The sequence below is a fragment of the Anabrus simplex genome, chromosome 2 (assembly GCF_040414725.1).
Source record: "Anabrus simplex isolate iqAnaSimp1 chromosome 2, ASM4041472v1, whole genome shotgun sequence".
NCBI lineage: Eukaryota > Metazoa > Arthropoda > Insecta > Orthoptera > Tettigoniidae > Anabrus > Anabrus simplex.
In genome coordinates, this window is record NC_090266.1 from 578,598,048 (window position 1) to 578,624,289 (window position 26,242).

General features: G+C 40.4%; 1 protein-coding gene across 1 annotated transcript in view; it reads left to right on the top strand.

The window, feature by feature from the left end:
* side (sidestep) overlaps positions 1 to 26,242 on the top strand; it is a 1,669,326-nt gene that overhangs the window by 831,901 nt on the left and 811,183 nt on the right. Inside the window, exon 5 of the mRNA XM_067140964.2 lies at positions 11,292 to 11,495. Coding sequence (XP_066997065.2) covers positions 11,292 to 11,495 — 204 coding nt within the window. The remainder of the gene's footprint in view (positions 1 to 11,291; positions 11,496 to 26,242) is intronic.

The window sequence follows — 26,242 nt, forward strand, 5'->3', positions numbered from 1 at the left end:
ATCAACTGAGGAGGTAAGACAAAATTCTCCCTGCAAGGTCACAGAATGCTTTACAGGCTCACTGTACGCATTAAGAGACACACAAAAAGTACTAGGAGTCTGGCTATTCACTACAAGCTCCCTTGTCCACCCTCTCAGCTGGAGGAGCAAGTAAAAAGGGACAGCCTGCTGCTGTCAAGTGAGGACTGTCTCATCTCTTTTAAAATAACATATCACATCAAATTGCAACATAAAATAACTTCCTGATTACAGTGAGGTAGTTCCTAATTCATCTCTCAATTCAAGCATCCGCATATGTCCAAACGCGATCTAACATGAGTACCTCACACTGTGAGTATTGACTTCGGATAATCGTAAACTTCGTCGTCAGACGCATATGTCAGCACACATATTCCTTATCTGCCCACAAAATCTTACATACAGCTGGTTCGATAGTAATCAATCAAACACAGACATCTGAATATCAAAATACCGGCTTCTATTTCAGAGTAATTTTTGCATTTTACCGAGAAAATCGTTCTTATATTCCTTGAGCTCAGATTTCCTTGTTCTGAATTACAGAACCTGCCAATTTTGTAGCTACTAATCACCATCTTCTCATATTTAGAAAATTTAAAAATTCTCGACCGTCAACGACATTCACGAATTCATCTCCCCTCTGATCCAACTATTTCCAGTTCAGCTAACATGCAATCTATAATATAATTTTATAGCATCTAAATCATTTTACCGCCTGCCTCATTATTACACTGTCTTAATTCTTGTATTCGAGTGTATTCTTTCCGACAAGCTATTAATATCTTCACTTGCAGAATAAATGTCCAGATCCTTGTCAAATAACTGTTGATATTCACTAGCTTCATGTACGCCGTAGTTTCGTCATATTCAAGCATATTTGAATCTTTAGAGTTCAAAGTAGTGATAGCAAACTGAAATGATTTATGAAAACGAAAATGTTAACAGTCGCTGAGTAATATTCAATTATTGGACAGTTTCATTTCTAAATAGGTACTTAGTTAAAAAATATACTGTTTTTCCGTCACTTGTTCTTCCTATGTTATTATTATTATTATTATTATTATTATTATTATTATTATTATTATTATTATTATTATTATTATTATTACCATATTTTGGGTACACATTATTCTTTATTTTTAACTACAGTTAAAACCTTATGCACGATTATGATCGATCGGTCAGATAAATGATCTAGCCTTATTCTTTCCCCTATGTAAGGAGGGAAATAGGATATATCCTTTTAGATTGTAATCAAAATATCGTTAAGTGTAAGAGAGGGTCTGGAGCCCTAAATTCGCCACTGAACAAGGCACTAATAAATAAATAAATAAATGATTGACTCCTTTAACTAATTGCTTTCTCTGGACGTATTCGTTAAACGCAAAACCTTTTCCTTGTACTTATGAAGATCGTAATCCATTTCTAGCGAACCATTTATTTACTTTATCGGTAATTGCGTGTTAAATTCATGTTAACTATGAATAACTGCAGATATAATCCTAAGCATCGTGAGGTTGATGGAACTGAAAGCTATCATTTACTTTCCACAATATCAGTATCTGTAAAAATCTAAAAGACCGGGATTGATTTGTTCAGGCGGTTAAGCACTGGCCTCCCGAATGCAAGTTGGAGGACTCGAATCCGGCTCAGTCCGATTGAGTTTGAAGGTGCACAAATACGTTAGCCTCGTGTCGGTACATTTATCAGGACGTAAAAGAACTCCTGCGGGACAAAATTCGGGCATTTCAGCATCTCCCGAAACCCTTCAAAGGGACGTGAAGTGAATAACATTATGACTGTATCGAAAAAATATAATAATTACTTCTTGTATTGGGAAATAAAATGTACACTGTGCGCTTTAATTGACAAATATCATTCGGAATGTATTTCCTGATTTCACGACTTGTGCTATAATGCGTTAAGTCAGCGTATGCAAACTCCATCAGGCGAAATTGTTCAGTATACAGTTCTATAGTCTGAATATACGGACGTCACCTTTCTTGAAAAATATCTTCCTATCAATTGCACGACGTTCCAGTGTTAAAGTTATACAGGACTCTCAGCATTTTTTAAACCTGTACAAAACAATTCTATTGATAAGTGGTGCGTAATTACACTGATGTTTCTATAACTCTCCATCATATCAAGATTTTGTCAGAATCTGTGATTCATACTTTGAAATCCTACTTTGCTGGTAAAAAAGTGCACTTTTCTCAACACGCAAGATTCAATCACCGTAAGCCATTGCTGCTTCGAAGCAGAGGTCGACCTCAATCGGTGGTAAACCTGCACAAGATTTTCAATCTCGTGCGCTTGCTTCCACTACAAATACAAGCTAATATTTTATAGACTGCAGGCAGCCACTGGGACTTAATCTCTAATATCTGCTCTGTCTTGCAAATTTTTTCGCTCCACTTTGGCGCTGATCAATGTTCATCCTGGAAATAAGCATTTTAACTGGTATTCGGGTAGGAATTATTTCTGGCCATTCTGAGCAGCGACACCAGCAACTGCATCCGTGGTGAACAGGGGCTGTAAGTCCTTTTGTTTTAACCCTCAAAACAATTATTACAGCCATCATCAGTCATTGCCATCTCTCGTTGCGGTGTAGGCCTCAACAAAGCTTCAATATTGTCACTGGCACTTTTAATTCTGGTGACATTAGCATAGTTATCTCCTCTCTTACATTCAGCGACGTAAAATGGACAAGATATCAGGCCATAAATTTCATCCTTGCATTTGCATCTCTTCATGTTGCTCCGTTGCCCATAGCAAAATCTTGATGATTATGATAATGATGATTATGACGATGATGTTTGAGAAAATCCAATATTTAAGTATCATTGATCCTAGTGAGACTGAACCTCGAAAAGCGGCGAATAGTGAAAAATGGATTGGATCTACACCGGAAGGACACCAACTCTTACATACCTTCCTGCCTCATCATGGCGTAAATATGGGCAAAGATACCTCTTAACAACCAACACTTGGAGGGAATACAGCTTAATCTACCAATCATGACCATGTTTTCCCCAAAGGTGTACACAAATATGTGTACATAACACATGATTCTGATAACATTACATAATTTTTAGTTATTTATAAATGTAACTTCATTTCATAGTCGTACAATAATTCCTTTATATTTAGATGTGTAAGCAATGTCTGTACAATATGGTACTTTTGACACAAATTATTATTATAAAAAGAAAATAATTTAAAGTTATTGTTTTACGTCATACCCACTACTTCAATTGTTTCCTTATCTGGCGAGTGAAATACATCCACTATTCCACTAATTTCATACAGTGATCATAAGGTCTGCAAAAAACAATGACTTTCTGCGTGTTTCAGTTCTGTACTTTGAAAAGAAAAAAAGGTTTAAAAATATTTAAAAGTTAAAACAATACCATATTAATTTACAGTACATGTCACTCTAATCAGAAATATCTGTACTGCGTGTTTTGATAAATAATAAAGCCATATGTCACATTTCTGATTAGCTCCAGCTGCTTAATTTATATCGTACCTTACACAACTACGTTTTTCATCATTCCACATTACCAATTACAGTTTGTACATATAAAAACAAAAAACGTTCATGGTGATTTCAAATATTTACAAGTTATTCTATCAGAATTGTACCACATCTCACGACAGCTGAACCCTACTAGGTATCTCCACTGGAGAATTTCCGTTTCCTCTCGTGGCTTATAGGCATTCAACTTCGCTCATGGTGATTTCAATTCTAGCTAATTGAAACCCGTCAAGACACAACGGTCAAGGATTACATTATATACGACATTTTTGTACTTCATTTTTTTACAATTTTCCTTACGTCGCACCGACACTCTAGGTCTTACGCCGACTATGGGATAAGGGAATGTCTGTGAGTGGGAAGGAAGCGATCGTGGCCTTAATTAGGATACAGCCCCGTAATTTACCTGGTCAGAAAATAGTAAACCACGGAAAACCATCGTCAGAGCTCCGGGAAGAAGTGTTCGAACCCACCATCACTCGCATGCAAGCTGGTAGGCTACATGACCCAAACCTTTCAACCATTTGCTCGGTGCATTCCTTGTACAATTACCTTTAGGCACTATTGCAGCTTTAAATGACATTGCGGCATTTAAGTGACCAGGGCTGAACACTGTCTGAGGTTAATAGAGACCATCACGTCCTCTGAGGTTTATTAATCGTGATAAAATATGCCAAGCGTAATGGAAATTGTTGCCTCTTGAAAGTAATAGAAGTTTTTTATCGCATGTTTTAAGACAATTCCAGGGATTAGAGCTCTTTGTCCAGCTTTATATCCACTTATTATTTTCAAATGTAAACAATTTTCGTACATACTTATTAGAATTAGGCCCTATTCTGGTTCCGTTTAGGAGCCGTTGAGAAATTTTCCTGTCTAAGGAGCGTAACTTTGGCTCTAATTTTTAGAATAAGAATATGTGGAGGCAAACCATTCATTCCAAGGTATTCAAGAATTATGTAGGAAATTGAAATAGCTCGATTTCGTCTCCAGTATTAATCCGTTGGCTCTAGTGTATGGTTTTGAACTACCCATTGACTTTCAGATTAATTAAGAATGGCATCTTTGCAGAAAATGATGACATCTTTCCCAGAAAGGAACGTCTTAGTATGAATTTCAATAACGATATTCATAATATGATAAAATTCTTACTGGTAGTTCAATACGAGCAACATTTGATCCGTCACCATCTACAGATGGGTAGTCACTGTTACCGATTTCCTGCAGAAAAAAAGTGAATTTCATTATTTTGTGGTTTCGTCCGCACTTTTTTATGTAAGCGGCGTGTTTCGAAGAAGTTTCAAAGACGACATTATAAATACAATTATAAATAAACAATTGTTTCGCGATAAGCATGTGGCAAAACAGGCAAAATCTTTTTTTTCTTTTTACAATTTGCTTTACGTCGCACGGACACAGATAGGTTTTATGGCAACGATGGGACAGGAAATAGCTAGGAACGGGAAGGAAGTGGCCTTTATTAAGGTACATGGTGTGAAAATGGGAAACCACTAAAAACCCATCTTCAAGGCTGCCACAGTGGGGTTCGAACCCACTGTCTCCCGGATGCAAGCTCACAGCTCCACGCCCCTAACCACACAGCCAACTCGCTAGGTCAATGTCGTTATGAAATCTCCCCCAAGAACAATAATTTTTCCACCAGAAGGAATGGAATGTCGTTACCTACGATGCATTTTAGGAGACAATTTGCCATTGGGGCTTTGTCCCATATTGAGTCGTGCTAATCGAATATCATTAGCTGTTTTACAATTTAATTTTAATCCAGACAAGGAACTCTCATTTTATATTACAGGAATTTTGAATGAAATGTGCACCCTTCAACCGCTGGGCAGCAAAATAGCGGCCTTTCCTGTCCACGAGGCACAGCTGACCAGGAAGACACCTGAATGCGCATAGGCTGCGTGCCAACCCCCATTCATATTACACCCTCGTAAATGATGGAGTATATGATCCCGCCAGCCCCTCAGGGTAAAATATTAACCTCGTCCTTAAAATATGATAATATTATCGCAGGTTCCGTTGAAGAGTAAGAGCATATGCAGCAAAGTATTATTTAACACCCAAACTCTACCAGTGCATATCATCATTCGTTATATGTATATGTAACAAAGGCTTTTCAGTCTGTCAAACACACAGCAAATACAATGTAAATTAAAACACTATAAACATATCTGTAAAACACACACTCCCTTTCTTGCCCTCCCCTCTCCACGCGCAGCGTGGCTCACCACAAACTTTCCATGACCACAGTCCTGAAATAGTATTTGGTGACAACAGACGTAACATCGGCAAACTAGATAAATACGTAAGTTTTTCATTATATTAATAATTGTATATATTTTATTTTTTGTCATTACTGTTTCATGTTATCACTAATCTCTCTATCATTGACAAGTTTACGCTACGTAAACAATACTGTACATATACAGGATGTTAGGTGTATACCTGCAGATATTTCTTCTAGCAATAGAGAACGATGTGACGAACCACTATATATCAAACTTTTAATAATTCTCGGAAGTTATTTTCGAGAGCAAAGCGATACGATGGTTTTAGAATAGGTAGTATGCCTTGTTCTTGTGAATGAACAGCTTCCCTTTGAGAACAGGCGAGTCACGCGCCATGCGTGCCAAACTGGTTTCTGTTTATGTTTACGTGCAACAGCTGAACGCTACATATGCAATGCACGAGATGTTACGTAACATAATTATCAAACTGGTTTTATGATTAAGAGCAACTGAGCTACGATAACACCTGAAGGTGGCTACTACAGTAGCGTATGCCTTGTTACGTTACTTTCTCGCCAGACTGGTTTCGTAGTTGTCAGTATTCAGTTTCCGTCTTAGGGGCTTCAGACAACCCTGGTCATCGGTTTCGGACCCTGGAGATGTACCGAATTCTCAGCGTTAATACTGGTTCATTTGCTGTTATGTCCTTTAAGGGATTGGGATGTGTGTGGTCATCAGCCCCGTGGTCTAGTGAGTATGGAAATGACCTGAAAACCTGAATCGGTGCGGGACCTGTACGAGCGTGTGATATAATTATTGGTTGGGATAGGCGCGCCGGGACGTGAAATACAGTAGATCCCTGTTGTGCATTGCGTAAAGGTAGAAGAAAGATGGCAGGTCCTTACGCTAACGAAAGCAGTCATGGGATGCCCAAATGAGCAGCATCGGAATTGAATTATCGAAACACATCGAACGTTTAGTTTCAAAGGAATATTGGACATGTTATACAACTAAATAAATTAAACGTACCTACATTTCGTGCCTCCTTCCGGGCTGAGTTGCTCAGACGGTTGAGGTGCAGGCCTTTTGACTCCAACTTTACAGGTTCGAACCTGGCCCACTCCGGTGGTATTTGAAGGTGCTCAAATACTGTAGGTCAGCCTCGTGTCGGCAGATTTTCTGGTACATAAAAAGAACTCGTGCGGGACTAAATTCGGGCACCCCAGCGTCTCAGAAAACCGTAGAAGTAGTTAAATGGACGTAAAGCACTTAACGTTATTATTATTATTATTATTATTATTATTATTATTATCATTATCATTATTTTTATTGTTATTATTATTAGTAGTAGTAGTAGTAATATTATTATGATTACGGAAGTTCTAATTAAGCGGGTCCATTACAGTCATCACTTTACCTATCGGCACTTACTGTCCAGTAATAAGCCTTCTGTCCGCCTGTCTGGTATAGTGGTTAGTGTGATTAGCTGCCACCCCCCAAGGCCCGGGTTCGATTTCGAGCTCTGACACGAAATTTGAAAAGTGGTACGAAAGTTGGAACGGGGCCCATTATGCCTCGGGAGGTCAAATGAGTAGAGGTGGTTTGATTCGCACCTCAGCCATCCTGAAAGTGGTTTCCCGTAGTTTTCCACTTCTCCTGGCAAATGCCGCGATAGTACCTAGCTTAAGGCCACGGCCGTTTCCTTCCCTCTTCCTTTTCTATCACTTCCCATCCCCCGCAAGGCCCCTGTTCATCCTAGCAGGTGGGGCCGCTTGGGCGAGGTACTGGTCATTCTCCCCAGTTGTATCCCCGACCCAATGTCTCACGCTCCAGGAAACTGCCCTTGAGGCGGTAGAGGTGGGATCCCTTGCTGAGTCCCAGCGAAAACCAACCCTGGAGGGTAAACATATTAGGAAAAGGCAGAATAAGCCTTCTATTACAAATGCCCGGCGGCAATTCCACAGTAGCTCTTTTTCCTTCGAGCATTGTTCACGATGGATGAAACTACGGTTTTTGAAATTTGTCTCATTAATAACAATTTCACTGAATACTTATAGTCTTTTCTTTCAGTGCCCACCGTCCTTTCATTGACCTGAAAAGTTTATGAATAAGCATAGACAACTCGCGTTGTCTATTGTCAGAAGTTCATCGTAGAGTGTCGCAATAACAGCACAGAAATTTTGCGCCCATTTTTCATTACTTATTAACTATTTCCTTTAATTTTGTCAGCTTGGATCACTGAGTAATGGCAATGACGTCTTATAAATCACACACAACTACACAACACTTGATTCGCATGCATGTGGTGGTACGGATCTTCGACGTCACTGTAAGAATTCTGTGTACTTTTCACACAGACTACCCTAGACCGGTTTTCGAGTACAGCAAGTGGCCAGGCACGTGAGTCAACCTCTCCTACTTGCCAAGCCTTTAGGGGAAGTGCACAACAATGTGTTGGCCTGCGATAAGAAACAGGTTCAACACGCCCTATACTCTGCTACTGTACTTCCACTACGCGTGGACAGAATGACATCACCGGCGTATCCTACTACGGCCATTCAAAACACATTAGGTCGTGAAATATTTGGCTCAGTTATGGGCAAACTAATAGGACAAGGTAAAAAGTACATAGCATATATTGTGAGACGTATTTTTCTTTGCCGACTAGCTTAATGTCTGCACGTATACCCCTAACATCCTGTATATATCGGAAACTTCTCTTATCTCGTCTCGAGTGGGTCAGCTGCTGGCTCCTGCTTGTACGCTATGCCATCTCTGAGTAGTTATATTCCATCTCCGGACACGTCACAGCTGGTTACTGGGCATCGCAGTATTGGTCTCCGTCATAGTAGCCTGGGCAGTCTTCTTCCATCAGCTTAAGCGGTTCTCATTATATTGGCGGTATCCATGCAAGGAGAAAACAATAAAATACGGGCAGAATAAATAGCCAATTGTTTCATTTTAAGCATTAGCAGATATGAATAAATGCTAGTATTTTCTCCTATATCTCAAAATTGCGCTCTTATATGAATTCAAATGCGGCTTATTCTCAGTAAATAGATCTTTTTCTTCACGTTGGCTAGTGCTTCTAGATATTATTTCCGTTATTCTTGACTATATTCAGCCACTTATAGTGCTAGAATTCGCCCTTTCTCTTCAATCTTGCACCGTTACGTATATTCCTTTTCCTCCAATATTTTAAATTGAAATATATACGTTTCTCCACGTCTTGACTTATTCTTTAGCCATGAATAATTGAATTCTTCACCAATATTTATATTTTTAATACACAGTTCTCTTCCTGTTTGTTAATCAACCTTTCCTTGGTTCAAAGTGGATTACTTCTTTTTTAAAGCGATCTTCTTTCTCAAAGTAGTATGAATTAATTGAATTAAGTTATTTTTCAAGACAATAGTTTTTCCAACATGAAACTCTTTTTAGATGGTCTTTCATAAGTTTCCGCCTTCTAAACTGTGATTAACTTGCATCTAGGTGATACCTCATATGTGTTCGTGTTTAATGAAGCCGGCGCGCGCCATTTGTCCGCTACATTTCTGTGAGTAGGATCACCTCGACTGTAACGTAATGGTACAATATCTTGCCTCATACTCTGCGCTCTCACTGTTCTGGCAGCCTTGAAGTACTGGCGAGTACTTTAGCCAATCAGACTGCAACATATTCTTTAATAATTTAACAACATACGGCAAGAAATGCTTAAGCATTTAAAGGCAATCTGAAAATCTACAGGCTATGAGATTTTGTCAAAATGCTTTCAATATTAATCGGTTCAGCCGTTCTTTGAAACTCACGGTCTCCAAAATCAGGCTAGTGTTTTAAATATATAGAAGATTGCACCATTTGTCAGCCACAGTACACGTTCAATTTACACTTTATAAGGCAAAGATATCAGCAATAAATGCTAGGATTAGGAACAGAACAACAAACTAACACACAACTGAGCAAGCGCGATGCTAAGCAGTAACTGGCGGACGACAACAAATGTGCAAGGACTGCTGAGTTTGTAGATCCAGGAACAATTGCACAACGTATTTTTCCCTATTTTTGGCATGTAACAAAGAAATAATGAAACATTACCTTGAAGTTCATGTACATTACGACTGAACTGAATCAAATCTAGTAATGTTGTAACTGATTCGATCAATGCCTGCACAATGTCTCGTTTTTGAGACCTTGGTATTGCGGCAGCTATGAACTGCGTCGCAAGAGCGACGTTTAAAACTCCTATGCTTAAAAGAAGCCATCCACTGAAGATATGTCAAAATTTCAATAATCTAGTCAGTTTCTAGCATTGGCTGTCAGACAGCACTCTGTGTATCGTCAGGTGGTTTGTTAGCGATCCATCAAATATCTCTAGAGACAGCCAATTCAACATCAGAGAGCTTAGTCTCTCTCTCTCTCATGTGTGTCGGGCCGAGTGGCTCAGGGTGTAGAAGCGTTAGCCCTTTCCGCCCTAGACGACAGATTCGATCCTTGCCCAGCCCGGTGGTAAATGAAGGTGCTCAAATACGCCAGCCTCGTGTAAGTAGATTCATCGGCACGTAAAGGAATTCCTGCGGGACAAAAATTCGGCACCTCAGCGTCTACATATACCAGGTTAAATTATGAGGAAAAATGTATTACTTCTGAATTTGATATTGTATATTCGGTAAGGATTTTGAAGCTGAACTAGTTCCTTTTATGAACCATGTCAAACTCAGCACTGTTGCAAGGCTAGATTAAAATTAAATCAAGAGCTAACCATAATGAACCATAAGGCCTTATGTATACTGGTGTAGTGCATGGACGAATTGCATTATTGCACTTTTGTTAAAAAGTGTACCTGAAACTTTGAAGTTGTTCTCTATAGCTGAATCACACAAGTCTAGGGGAAAATTGCAATGAATTTCATCTAATGAGTGAGTATAAATGAACGTACAAAAAGGGTTATTTTTTATTAATCTTAATAATTTATTTGCCAATTTATCAATGTATTTTGTTCGGAAAACTATAAAATGCCTGGCTTTCTCTTTCTTATCTGGAGTCCAAGAAGTGCTAGAAATCTCTATTTCAGTCACGTAGCTTTAGTACTTACACCAACTTATTTTTATAAGCGTGCGAAAAGGGCAATTTCAGTTCTGCTTTTTTACGTTATAAATAACGAGATTTTCCTTTAAATCCGAGACTTAAGATATGTAGTATTTTACAATCCATGATTCATTACCTCACAAGATAGCAATTTACAGTAGTTACTTGTCTCTTGAACTGAAGAAATGTATCTTCACAAATCACACGAACTGACAGCATGAGACTGGATTTTCTCACTAAAGCGCTCTACTGACTTGTTAACGTCATTGTCACTCCACGCATTCAGACTTAATCAAGGGGAACTACAGGTACACTTGAAATTATCACGCTAATGGTTAATGAGGAATTCATTTTATGACTTTTTCCGTTTGTAATAACTCTTTACTTTTTGTCAATTTCAGGACGGCCAAGGCCAGAAGTATCTTGGTGGTTTGACCATCGGGTGTTGGATGGTATTATGGAAGAAATAACGGAGTCGTCCACAGTCAACGTACTATCCATACCTACTGTGCCTCGCTCTATGTGGAACAGCTATTTGGAGTGCCGAGCTCAGTCTTCGAATCTCACAGATCCTGTCATTAGGAAAGTCCCTCTCGACATATACCGTAAGTTCAATATACTCGTAATTAATGTACCTAATGATCATTTCTAAAGATACAATAGTTGTGTTATGTTGTAATAAGGAGCACAACATTTCAATCAACGACTGATTCGGTTGCTTTAAGCAAACCAAGAACCCACATTGATTTCTTTTCCACGCTATAGAGCTTGTGTTATGATGTGTCACTAGAAAGTATGTAGCGTAAATAATATCATCTTCAGATTTGCATTGTGTTTACCAGCTGAATGGAAAATAGTGATCGGTTAAGTTAAATAATGTTGGTCTATGTACGTAACAAGTCGTAAGATTGAGGTTAATTCAAAGTAAGTGAAAGCAAGTAGGCCTATGTATGTATACAAGAACTTCGTTTATCTGGCCCTCATTAATCCGGATCTCTGGTTTATCCGGATCGAAAATAATAAAAACTATTTTTACTTGTTCAGTATTTCTTTTACGGGGTCGAGTCTTTTTTAATGTATTTTCCGCCAAGGCTAGTTAAGGTCAGGAATTGGAAGTAAATCGGCCGCGGTCTACCAAAGGTACCGTCCTGTCATTCTCCTGGAATTGAAAATGGAAACCGTGAACTCCTCTGAGTTCCTTGAGTCATTTGCACGCATTCCCAGATACTCAGACGTAGATGTGAACGACGTAAATGACTGGTTGGAAAATGACTGTAATTCAGGCTACGGCATAATGATAGATGAAAAAATTATTGCCGCTTGTTCCTCGGCAGGTAATGAAGAGGGTGGTAGTGAATTCGAAAATGAAACCGGCGCCCCATCAGAAGATACAATGATTCAAGGAGATGCAACAATTCAACTGGACAAACTGATGGCCTATTAAGAATCCCAGACGGAAACCACGCCGGCAGAACTGATGTTAGTAAAACATATGCGTGACCGTGCTGCGGGAAAACGCTCTACAAATGTAAGACAGAAAAATCTCACACATAATTTTTGCGCATGAAACAAAGTCGGAAATATAAGAAAAGTGTTCTGGTATATTTTGTACAATTGAAAAACGGTATTACTGTACAACTTATGTTAATATATTATATAACACGTGCTGTATTATTTTTAGTTTTTCCGGATTATCCGGATTTTCCATAATCCGGATCAGTTCCGGTCCCACCTAATCCGGAGAAACGAGGTTTTATTGAATGTATGTGAGCAGGCATATCTACACCTTAGTCCCGTTTCTTGATACAGGGTCGGGGATGAGGCGAGATGATTTCATATGGCACGTTTTACGGCCAGCTGCCCTTCCTGACGGCAACCTCAGTTGAGGAGCTAATCAAGATGAAATTAATGATAGCGAAATAAATCCGATAAAAAGAAGGAAGCAGTAGACTGGGCCCTATGAATGAGCCAGCATTTGCCTTGAAGTGAAAATGGGAAATCACAAACAGCCAGTGCTCGGCTCCATAGCCGTAGCGTGTTAAGCACGCGCGGCCACTCCGCTCGGAGTGCAATGGACTTTATGTTGCACCGAAGATCTAGGAGTGGGAAGGAAGCGGCCGTGGCCTTAATTAAGGCACGGCCCCAGCATTTGCCTGGTGTGAATATGGGAATCCGTGGAAAACCATCTTCAGGGCTACCGACAGTGTGTTTCGAACCCACTAACTCCCGGATGCAAGCTCACAGCTGTGCGGTCCTAACCGCACGGCCAACTCGCCCTGTAGTGAAAACACTAATTTATCCATATCTGTTAAAATGAACTACGAATAAAGAAATATTAACAAGACGCTGTCTGCACTGAGCTTTTATCGATCTTACAAATGACGCTCAGTATTGTTGGGGGACGTCAAACTGAATTGGTGGATACATTCATTTTCTACCAATCATTTGGCAGCAAAGATGATAATGGCAGAATTGAACGAATTTTGCATTTTTACTTTGTTATATCTTTAGCATATTTATGCAGATTACTTTTATAAATACTGTAGGTTTTAGGAAATAACTGGGGAGGGGGCGGTGCACAAGAGTTCCAAATAGACTGTATCTTAATTGGCACAGAATTCAGAAATTCTGTAAGCAATGTACGGTCACTCAAGAACATCCTGACAATATCTACCATTACCTAATCTAAACTAGGTTATTCTGCGATTGTAATGGAAAATGTGAGCTCTAGTTCCAATCAAATGGGCCTCTGGAAGTTTCAGAAACAGAGTAACATGCACATAATCAGTGAAAATTGACATGGAATGGATAATAAGCTGGTTCTGGTAGCAAATGGTAGATCACAGTGCGTACAGAAGGGAATAAATGTAAAAGCTGTCGGAATGATGTGCTCAGGATTACATGCTCACGTTACAACGATCGAAATCCAAGATATCTTTAAACAAAAAATGCTGCAAACTTATCCAACATCGGAACATTTTGGAAGGACTTAGGAATATTCTATGAATGATAAATCGGATGGCGAGAAAGCCTGTGCGAGAGTGGGAGTTGCAGCAAGTGGAAAGAATAACAGAATAAATGTTATCTCAGGTAAGTCGTATGATCCTAAGAAAGCATTGGACTGAGAGGATGAATGTTTCCAAGGCCTACTCAGTGTCAAGGAAATCATAGCAATGAGGATGATGATGGTATGGTGATTGAATCATGATGCAGGAATTTGAAACATGAATAAACTACGGTGTATTCAGCAATTGACTTTCGCAAAATTGGACTTGAGATTGTGAAATACTCTAGCAAGGCAGGGATAAAATGCCTTCATTGAATGCTAAAATAAGCTTTTGTGTAAGGTACCTACCAATTACCCATCTTCTTGTACTCGTTCTTCTGCCTCTACTACTACCACTCATGACCTCGTTATAAAAGAACGTTTAATGAAGATTCATAATCTTCATCATCAACATAAACAAAAACAACGAAAACAACGTCCGACTCCCTGGCTAACCGTTTAGAATCTGACTTTTGGAACAAGATATCCCGTGTTTCGATTCTCAGCCAAGACGACGACTTTAACCTTCACTGGTTTATCTGTCTGGCTCGGGACCGTGTCTGTGTGTTTGTGTGTGTGTCTTATTCGACATCAGATATCATCGTAAGTAAGGCCCCATCATCATAGATACCCCGGTTGCCGATGGGCCTCTCCAGACACCATACTCCAGTCCTCTTCTTCTTCTTATTATTATTATTATTAATCACTCCCATTACCTCGAGGAACAATAATAATAAGAAGTCGAAAAAGAAGATGAACATCATCATCACCATAATGATATCATCCCTCAACCCTCACGGGATTGAATTTGTCAGACGAAGGACAGAAATATCTTTACCGAGTTCCCAGATAATTTTTGTGTAATTAGAAGTATAATTACGTATGTAAAACATCCAGTATACTTCATGACTCTCATTAAGACTATTCGCCTATTTACATTCATATTAGGAAATACATTGTTGCGCTTGTTGTTGGGTGAAAGGCCAGTTCAGCATAACATCTTACTTACTCCTTTTCAGGACTATTTGGGGTAGGATGCCGGGCCTGCGATCTAGGGGTGGCGCGCCTGCCTCTTACCCCGACGCATTGCGTTTGATTGCCACCCAATCTAGGAATTTTAATTTTGGACTGAGGTTTGGATCAGATTCACTCTGCCGTGTGAAACTCTGCAGAAGTTTAATCCTTAGATGGACGGTGCAGAAATTAGTTACGCAAAAATTGATTTGCGTGCGCCCGGCAGAAATTCTTAGAACCAATTCTTATGCCTCATTTACTCCACACCAGTAGCGGCGATTAGGTCGGGGAGATGGGATGTGCAGTCATCCACCCCCCCCCCTTGTGGAGAAAACATACTTTTATTCCATTTCAGCCAGCTGGAACTAGGAATTATTTAACAAAAGTTGTTTGTACAAGCCTTGTTGTCTCATCTCCTAATTCTTTCCTATATTTTCTTTAATTATTAACAAAATTATTGACGGAAATGCGTACAAAAAGCAGTTCGTCGCGGCTAACCGATTAGTATAGCGCCCGGCAAGTAGTGGAGTTTTTGCGTGTGCTGTCAGGAAGGGTAGAAGGGGTATATATATTTTTTGCCAAGGTCGTGGGCACTGATTCCTGATAAGCAAACCTACCCCATACACTGCCCTTCCCTTTCTAACACCTGTCAAGTACACTTTATAATCTCCTATCTCTTCCTCGTTATCTCTCCTTACCAGAATATCACTTACTCCTAGTATATCCAGATGCATCCTCTTTGCTGACTCAGCCAGTTCTACTTTCTTTCCTCCATAAGCCCCATTAATATTGAACCCATGAACTTTGTGCAATAAAAACATTATGCATAAAGTGACAATTTAATAAGAAGTTCGATTCTTGATGGCATGGATTTGACACGTGATGAGGGGGTGATTACCTTCGGTCCCCGCTCTGGGATACGTGACGTCAGCCGCACGTGTTAACGGCGAAAGAATCTCAAGTCATTTTGGTGAACTATTTCCAAGCGCGTGTACATGGCGTGACCCAAGCCAAGTAAATAAAATATAGTGCCTATCAAAGGGGGTCATTTATCCCACAAATCGAACCTATATAAATTTTAAATGTCCATGAACACTACCGCCAGAAATGTAGCAAGTATGTAGTCACTTTCAAAACTCTTGTAATTACAGTTTAGTTAAGTCAGAAAATTTATAGAAATTTTCTTGGCGACAAAGGGAGATGCCCGAAGAGAGGGGGTAACTGCTATAAATATGAAGGGACGCCATGGCGAAGTCTCCTTCTCCTGCATTTTATGTACGAAGTGGACGATGAAGTGTTGAGCTGCTCTCTGAAATCAAACAACAAAAGTAGACTGAGTTCAACTGCAGATTCTAGCCATTGTGGTTAGGCTCTTGACTCCATGAGGAGGTAGTTTTCTTGAGTGAAATAATTGTATCAGATAGGACGGTTAAGGTACCGAATAAATTTGTAAAGAAAGTAATTCGTGTGCGGAAAGAAATTACAGTCCATCGTGTGCGCTCAACAAGAAAGTGAAGAGCATTTCTTTTTTTTATGCTGTATTCCAGGAAATCTGAAGAAATATAATAATGATCTGTAAAGCCATGAATGTAAAAATGGCTAAATAAAATGCCTGGGTCGCAGGTGAGCCCTATGACGAACAATGGTGTGACTACATGAGGTAGGTGACGTTCCATCTTGCTACATATTATATCTTGTTTCATGATCTCTAAAAGTGTATTTGAATGGGGATATACGACGCAGTAGTCACCCCTATTAAGTTTTGTAAATGTGAGAATACGACTAAAAGAGTCATTTATTTTATTTTCCACTTGGATAAAATTTTGAAGTCTTGCGGGTGCCGTACAATGTTGTAAAAAGTTATTGAATAGGGTTTCGAAGTGATATCATGTCCAATGTAGATCTCCATTCCCGTGTGGGTGTACTGCCTATATTTTGTGACGTCAAATTAAGATGTTCATTCGACGAAAAATTTTTCTGTCTGTAATTTTGACGTAAATAATTTCGAAATCCATGGTTACTCATTTTCAATCGAGTGGAAGCGCGCTGTCGGGAGAGAGTCTAATGTGATGAATTTGGTCACGGAGTGAAACGTTTTTCTAGGCCCATTTTAAACTGTGTATGACTGACAATAAAAAGATCTGGTACAAAGTTTCAGTCGTTTTTCGTATAAATCAAGTTATTAAATACGATATAATTTTATGCGAAGCTGTTCATTATTAATGCATTGTGCGTATTAGTCGTCATGAATTCTGGTAAGGATTTTATTCCAGTTCTTTTGTTGGTGATAGTTGTGAGTAAGGAACAGAGGTTGGTTGTCGTGTGAGTCGAAATGAGATGTGCGAATCAGCTTAGAGTCCTGTCATTGAAGCCGGGACATGGAAGCCCGAGGAATATTTTACAATGTTGGGAATGGAAAGAAATATATAGAAATCCTTGGCGGTATTTATTTGCGACGCGTATATTTATTGTGGGCATCTTGAAGCATAATCTGTACATTTTGTTGGTTAGAATATCGTATATGTTTAATTATGTCGGCAGAGTTTAAAAGGGAGCATTTTGAGAAGCCAGTCAAGTAGAATAAACCAGGTGTTTCATGTTACTGCCAGGCGAACTTGGGGACGAGAGGCCTCAGCTGAGAGGGTTTCACCTTAAGATAACGGGACACGTGTAGGATTGAAATTTCATTCGTGGCGACGGAGACAAATAATTATGGAATCTAGTTGAAATTTTCATCCGGTAATAACCTGAGTGGTGGAATACTGTGAATTTGTTTAACTGGGGACGTAATGAACATTTGAAACCACGAACTTCGAGTATAAAGAACAAGAGTAACCTAATTCAGGGTTGTCCAAAATATAGAGCGATGGTTATGATTATGGTTTGTCTGTGAGGGGTGCGCAAAATTTATAAATGGTATGACGAGATATGACATCGTAATTGTATGGCGAGTTGCTTTGGTTTGTACGTAGATTATAAGGACACCCAAGTGTTAATAATGGCTAGGATTAGATTAGATTTAAAGTGTGAGATCAGGAGACAAGGTATATAACTGGACATGAATTATGTAACAATTCTTTTCCAGCCAGATAAATATCACATGATTGAATTTACATCACAGCTGCGTAGGAATTTCTGAAGAAACCAGAGTCCGCGGAGATAGAAATTGTCGTTCTTTAACATTTCGTTAAATCATTTAAATTTATTTAATTATTAAATTCAGTGAAACCGCATTCTGAAAAAAATTTAATCAAGCGAATAACTTGGAGATGCATTCTGGAAATCTTAGTTTGTTTTCTGGGGAATATTTAAATGGTAAAGTAAAGATTAAGGGGACATATCCGAAGGAAATGGATTTTACTGCCACATAGTTTGTGAGCATTGCTATTGTTGTAATTATTGAACTTTGATTGATTGAGCAGTGAATGTGCTGGGGATAGTAAAGTGGAAACCTTGGCCATCAACCGATGTAATTTAATTGTGTTTAGCCTTCAGCCTAGAAACTTGGATGGTCAGGGGGTCATCAACCTCAGTGGCTCAGATTAGGGCCATATGCCACTGTAGCATCATTTTCCTTGCGGTCATCATCCACAATGACTTTAAAGTAACTTAGAAGTTTAGATGTCGGTCCATGACATAGACGCAGGTCACATCGATTCAATTAAGGGTCCATGCCGTAGAACCACTGTGTGGCACACATCGATCGGACGGCCTTAATTATACCCAGAGTCCAGAGTTCGTGTTACGAAGGCTGGACCATAACGAATCACAATGATGGTACATGTGGTCTCACATGGAAGCCGAATTTAAGGATTTCCAGACTTTCCTTTCTTAAATAATTAATAATTGAGACAATGGTTTCTAGTAAGAGTGCCCATCAATCAGTTACGTCAAAGACTCACAGCAGTGTTCTGACCTTAGTGTAAAAATGATTGTGGTGTGCAGTGGACACAATTGACTTCTATGATACCGTTGACATATCAGAATGCTTCAAAATTTCCTGAATAAATAGAAATCTTTTAAACACACCTTTCATTCAAATATATAGATTAGAAATACTGAACCCTACCTTTACCTCAGCAAGTGACGAAGAACCCGATACGACCCAAGAGACAGATCTCATAAACTTTGCTGATAGGTAAGGAAGGTAGGTATCCCTAAATATGGACCTAAAGGTTTCAGTAAGTTGTCGCACCAACGTTGGGGCATAAGTCACGATAACAATGAGGATATTTTGGAAAAATCGTGTACTATTGGAAATGAGAAATAATGTTGAGGCTCTGCCACATTATGAATGATGAAATCGTGCCCCAGAGTTGAGAGTGAACTTGAAGAAATAGATAAACGCCCGATGAGTAAGGCTAGGAGATACCAATATGAGAATAATTTATCTACTGAATGAAAGGTATAATTTAAGTATGTGTTGGAGTAATTTCCCAAAATTTCGAATACTGGTTTGAGTGTTTTGACCGATCACTTTGACCGAGTGAACATTGAATTTCACATTTTTATTAAATAATTTTTCAGAGAATGTTGCATTAACAGTGTGATGTGTTAGATGGGAGCATGTTGTGATGTTTATCGTTGTAGTCCTATTATACGCCGTGGAAGTCTCGGGCTCACCGATGACCTATCGTTTCTCTTAAATACAGTATATCCATGCAGGAGGGAGAAGTGGCCCAAGGGCAGTTTTCCCAAATGATAAAGGACTTAAAGGAGATTATGGAAGCCAATGAGAAGGAATTGAGAGAGAGTAGGGAAACCGATAAGAAAGAACTGAGTGAGAGCAGGGAAGCCGATAAGAAGGAACAAAGAGAGTGCAGGGAAGCCGATAGGAAGCACTTAAGTGAGAGTATGAAATCTATCAGTGAAACGTTCGATAGTGCGGATGTAGAATTAAAAGGTATGAAGGAAGTTGTTCAAAATGTTGACATTAAAGTGCAGGACACTCAGGGTAGTTGTAAGGAAGCTAGCGTTGATATTAGGAAGGACATTGGTGACTTTAAACATGAAATTAATCAGCAGTTCATAGAAATTCGCGAGATACATCGTGTTCTTAGTGAAAATCAGGACATAATTAGAGGAGACCTCGATAGGCACATCAACGAAAGTAGGGAACTACATAAGCAGTTGATGTCAGATCAAGCTGAGCTGAAGGCCGATCTGAAGACAGAGGTAGAGAAGTTTAACATCATGCGTGAAGACGATAAGTCGAAGGTCTTCACAGCGATGAATGAACATAAGGAAATATTGTGTAAAGAGATAGCCGTCGTAAATGCCAAAGTAGACCAGGTAGCCGAAGACGTCAAGGTAACTGTAGACCAGCGTATTGAAGCCACTGACTTGAAATTAATCCAGATGAATAAAGAGGATATAAGAAAATTAGGTACAACTCTAGAAGAAACGGCTAGGAATATTGAGGAGGTACAAGCAGAGATTGTGGAACTAGGAAAGGATGTAGGCGATACAAGGGTAGACTTATCGAAACAACTTAAAGACACCCAGGATAAGGTCATAACACTGAGCGATGAGTTGACATCTGTTCATGAGGCCCTTAAGGGGGAATTTAGTGCCCAGAAATTAGAACTGGATGGGTTAGTGAGCAATATCGTAGGAGTCCAGGCCAAGATAGAGGATGTGGTTAGTAAATCTCGCCGCACCTCAGATATGTCGTTCAGTTGTCCTAGCAACACTAGTAGTCCCACACATCCTACAGGGAACGGACACTTTGACAATTCTACCCATTCTCAGGGGCAAAACGTCACGAACGTCATAAACATGATTCGACTTAAGGACGATCAGCCTAAGAAATTCGATGGCAGTGGTACCCAGACGCCAAAGGGTTTTCTTAGAGAACTTAGAGAGTATATCCGAGATAATAGGATACCTGAAGGGAGACAACTAAGGACTGTGGAACGGTACCTAGACGGAGTTGCTTCGCTGTGGTTCAAAGGTTTCCGATATAGCTTTGACACGTTCGAGGAATTTCAGACCGCATTTTTGGGCAAATTTTGGAATTCTGAGATTCAGCAGAACCTAAGGCTAGAATTATATAGTCGCCGGTATAACATTGCGGGACCGCCGAAATACTCATTATACTTTACCGAACAATTAGTTAAGTTCAAGGAACTGGAATCAGCCCCAAGTCAGCAAGAACTGGTTCAGGCTATCCAGAAACAGTTCCCACCGGATGTCCAAAGGATATTAATTGCTGCGAAGGTCGAAACCCCGATGCAGGCGGAATTGATATTGCGACAGCTGGATAAAACCCATTCGCATCAATCAGCCCCACGAATTGTCAGGCATTCAGATCACCAGGTGAATGTCGTAAATCACAGCCAGGAGAGCGCGCAAGATAGGGAAGTTTCACGAGCACCGAGATACGAGGATGAGGGGCGACGGTTCGACACCAGGCCGAACCAAGGTAGGAAGAACTGGGAACAGTCCAGATACCATCATGAAGAGTGGGACAGACGCCGAGAACAGTGGAGAAGGAACCAGGGTCGATACCAGGGAACTCAGATCTAAGACGAAGGAACCCACGCGGGAATGAAGGCAACAGAAGATGGGGTGGTTATGAAAATTCCAGACGTTCTGACCGTTGGCACGGGCCTGAAGAGAGAAGGAGAGAAAGGGACCAGTATTTGAGAGAGCTGAGGCCAGGTACCGGACAGGACAAATGGAAGGACAGCATCCAGCGAAGGGAAGTCAACACTGACCCTGTAGAGCTCAAGACATGTCCCATACTGGAGCTATCCGAAGGACCTACCATCAGGATAGGGAATTATACCCTAACGTGCCTCATTTCGACGAAAGTTTGAACTCGTCAAATGAGCGGGAAAAAACCCGCCGAATTTCCAGTATTGGTTCCGAGACAGGATTCCCACACACAGCCTGAATATGTTTCTCGCGACGGCTGGATAGTAGCCCAGATTGACTCCTGGATTATACAACCAGATGACTTAGCTCAGACAGGAGGTTAGGAAGATGAGAGAGCTACCAATTACTAATGTTAGGATATGCAACTTTGAGGTGAGCTGTTTATTTTGATACAGGCGCCAGCATCAGCCTAATTTCACAAAATTTCTTTAACGAATTGTCTACTCGGAAGAAATTGCCAGAAATTCCAGTAGCAAATATCAAAATCAGAGGAGTCATTCCCGACAAAACTGCCATTTGCAAAACGCAGACATTTTTGGATTTGCAGATAGGAGACATGACATTTTCGCATCCTTTTGTCATAATTTCGAAGCTACACTATAATGTTATTCTTGGAGCAGACTTCATTTGTGAAAGTAATGCCGTCATCGATTTAGGAAGGAGAGAGGTGAAATTTAGGAAGGATGACGGAACGGAATTAGTAGCTCTAAACGAAGAATCATTAGGTCAGACTGGGAGAAGAATGTGTGAGGAAGAAGTCCATTTCAATACCGTTTCTAAGGAGGCAGAAGAGGAGATAGAACAGGGAACAGAAGGGGTCAACCAGGAAGAGTGGAATGTCCTCGAGATTGAATTGGGAAAGGCTGTAGAAGATTTGATAAATCAGAAAGTATCAGAATGCCCAGGGACGGCGGAAGGGAAGATGAAGTTGAGGGAACTACTTCTCAAATATCAGGATGCATTCGATTCAAAGCCAGGATGCATTCCTAATTTCAAATATGTGTTGGCTGTAAATAGTTGGGAGCCGTTCAAACGTAGGCCGTATCCCATTCCGGAGAAACATCGCCAGGAGGCTGGAAAAATTATTAAAGAGATGGAAGAAAGTGGGTTGATTTCCAAGGCAAATACACCATTCGTTAATTCCTTAGTTACCGTTCAGAAGCCCGACGGGTCCCTGAGGGTATGCTTGGGTGCGAGGGTCGAAAATGAGAGGCTAATCCCTGAAAATGATAGAGCACCTCCCAGCAAAGAAGTTATTAGGGAGGTTAGGGGCAAGCGCCGCTTCACTAATATTGATCTGACCTAGTCGTATCATCATATAATGCTCGATCCGAAGTCAAAATTGTTTACTGGATTCCTGTATGACCAGCAAACGTTCATTTTTAACCGTCTCCCGTTTGGAATTAAAAACGCCGGTGCAGCTCTCATACGCGCCCTAGATCGCAACCTCACCGAACAAGTTAAGGCCATAACAACGCGCTATGTCAATGACATATTGCTTTCGTCAAAGGATTTCGAGGAAAATCTTCATCATCTCGAGTTGCTACTCGAAAATCTCAGGGTTTCTGGTTTTAAGATCAACTTGAAAAAATCAAATTTTGGGCATGAGGAAGTTCTCTTCCTAGGACACATCATCGATAGTGAAGGAGTACGCCCTAACCCAGTGAAACTGCAGGCAATTGACAACTTTCCAAGGCCTATCAAGGTAAAGAACGTCCGACAGTTCTTGGGTATGAGTCAGTTTTTCAGGGATCATTGTCCAAATTATACGGAAGTTGTGGCTCCACTGCAAGATTTGCTAGTAAAGAACAATCGATGGAAATGGTCTAGGGAACATGAGATTTCTTTTCGGGATACTAAGGAGATGTTAGCTAGAAGTGTGAAGCTAGGGTACCCGAATTTCAATAAGACCTTTATCTTGCAAACTGATGCTTCCACCGTAGGGATTGGTGCAGTTTTATACCAGAGGAAGGAGAAGAACCCAAGAAGAAGAACTACCTGGCATTCTTTAGCCGTAAACTTAGGAAGCACGAGCTAAAATACAGTGTCACTGAATTAGAAATGCTTGCAATTGTTCAATCAGTACAGCACTGGAGAAAGATGATTTTTGGATTCCCTATAACCATTAGGACGGATCACAAGGCCTTGACCTTTGGGATGAAAACGGTAGTTGCTAGCGAGAGAGTAGCCAGGTGGGCGCTGTTTATTCAGCAGTTTGATCTGACCATCGAGCACTGTTCAGGAATGTATAATGTCCTGGTGGACGCCCTAAGTCGCAACCCAAATGATGACGAACATGAGGTGAACTTCGTGGAGTTAACTGACGAAGATAAAGCCTTTCTCAATGAGCTGGCACGATTACTAGAATGTCAACGACAGGACCAGTTCTATAGCAGGTTAATTTCGTTTTTGAAGGGAAAACTTCCACATGACGACCCAGGACGTGGAGAAGTTGAGAAGCTAGCTGAGAGCTATTTGTTTGTCGACAACACCTTGTTGAAATTCATAGACAAGGATCACACTAAATCTCGAATTGTTCTACCACCACCACTTAGGAAGGGTCTTGTATGGCATGCCCATAGGATAACCGGTCATGGTGGGATTGACAAGGTCACCGCTACCCTTCAGGAAACGTTCACCTGGGTTCATCTACGAGAAGACGCAAGAAGCATTGTAATTACATGTGACACATGCCAGAGGGTTAAGGCGATCCCGTACCTCATTCGACAGGCACCTTACCAGCTAAACCTCCTGAACTGTTCGCGATGGATATTTACGGAGTCCTTCCCAAGTCACGTAGAGGGAATAGATATGTCTTGGTAACCGTGGACGTATTCTCTAAGTTCACATCGTTATGTCTATTACAGAAGGCAAACACTAAATTGGTATTATGAGCTATAAATAGGACCATAATTCTAACTATGGGGAAGCCCATGTTTTTATTAACGGACCACGGCACACAATTTACCTCAGCTCAATTTAAACAGGAGTTACAAAGCCTTGAAATTCGCCATATTCTTAGTTCAGTTCGCCATCCTGAGGGAAACCCGTCAGAACGAATTATGCAGGTCATCGCGAAGTTCTGTCGGATCTTCTGTGCTCAAGAGCATTGGAAATGGATGGATGGATGTGTTACCTATCATAGAAGATTGCGCGAATAACACAATCCACGAATCTATAGGATGCGTCCAAAATGTGGTCATTCCAATATTTATCCTCTGAGACCATGACACGCAGTGGTGAATTGTCCGAGCGACCCACGGCCGACTCAAGCGATGTGCATTGAAGAGACAGCTAGGCACCTTCGTAAGCAAGCTGACCGACGTTTGAGACAGGTCAAAAATAAGAGGTTTCATCGGCCCTTGAAAGAAGGCGAATACGTGCTTGTTCGTAAACGCGCTCTTTCAAAACCTGAGGATAAGTACTACGCGAAGTTTGCACCGTTGTATATGGGTCCTTTTAAAGTTATCCAGAGTTTCCGAAATAATTCCTATAAAATGCAGTCGTTAGATGGACGCTCTGAGGCTATTTTCAATGCAGCTAATTTGAAAGTTTATCGCAAACCTGAAGATATGGTAGTCCGGGAAGTTAACCTCATTGAATCAGTGAAGGATCAAGATGTAGAACCGCTCGAAGAAAAGCAGGATGACCCACTGAAACGATGTAGGGAATGCAGGCGAGTCCCAGACTCTGTGATATTGAGAGCATTTGAGGAGTATTGGAATCTTACAGAGAAAATTTGGATAGAACAGGGAGACTTTGAGGAAGGTTCTGAGGAGGAAGACTCTGACACCGAGGAAGTCTTTGACGGCGAGGAAGGAATAAATAGCTCAGTCGAAAACTCAGTGGAGAACTACCAGGAAGCTGAGGGCATCAACCAACATCCGTACACCAGGAGATGAACAACTGCATAAGAGAGAAGAAAGGAATTTGTGTCAAAGGTAATGTTTCATCAGACGTCAAAATTAGAAATTTCAACATCTGGATTGTTTTAAAGGAAATTCCTTGCCACTGTGCGAAAGGAATTCGTGTCTTGGGGGAAATATGAACCCATGACCTTTGTGCACTAAGAACATTATTCATGAAGTGACAATTTAATAAGAAGTTCGATTCTTGATGGCATGGATGTGACACGTGACGAGGGGGTGATTACCTTCGGTCCCACGCTCTGGGATACGTGACGTCAGCCGCACGTGTTAACGGTGGAAGAATCTCAAGTCGTTTTGGTGAACTATTTCAAAGCGCGTGTACATGGCGTGACCCAAGCCAGGTAAAAAAAATATAGTGCCTATCAAAGGAGGTCATTTATCCCACAAAACGAACCTATATAAATTTTAAATGTCCATGATCACTACCGCCAGAAATGTAGCAAGTATGTAGTCACTTTCAAAACTCTCGTAATTACAGTTTAGTTAAGTCAGAAAATTTATAGAAATTTTCTTGGCGACAAAGGGAGATGCCCGAAGAGAGGGGGTAACTGCTATAAATATGAAGGGACGCCATGGCGAAGTCTCCTTCTCCTGCATTTTATGTACGAAGCGGACGATGAAGTGTTGAGCTGCTCTCTGAAATCAAACAATAAAAGTAGACTGAGTGCAACTACAGATCTAGCCATTGTGGTTGGGGTCTTGA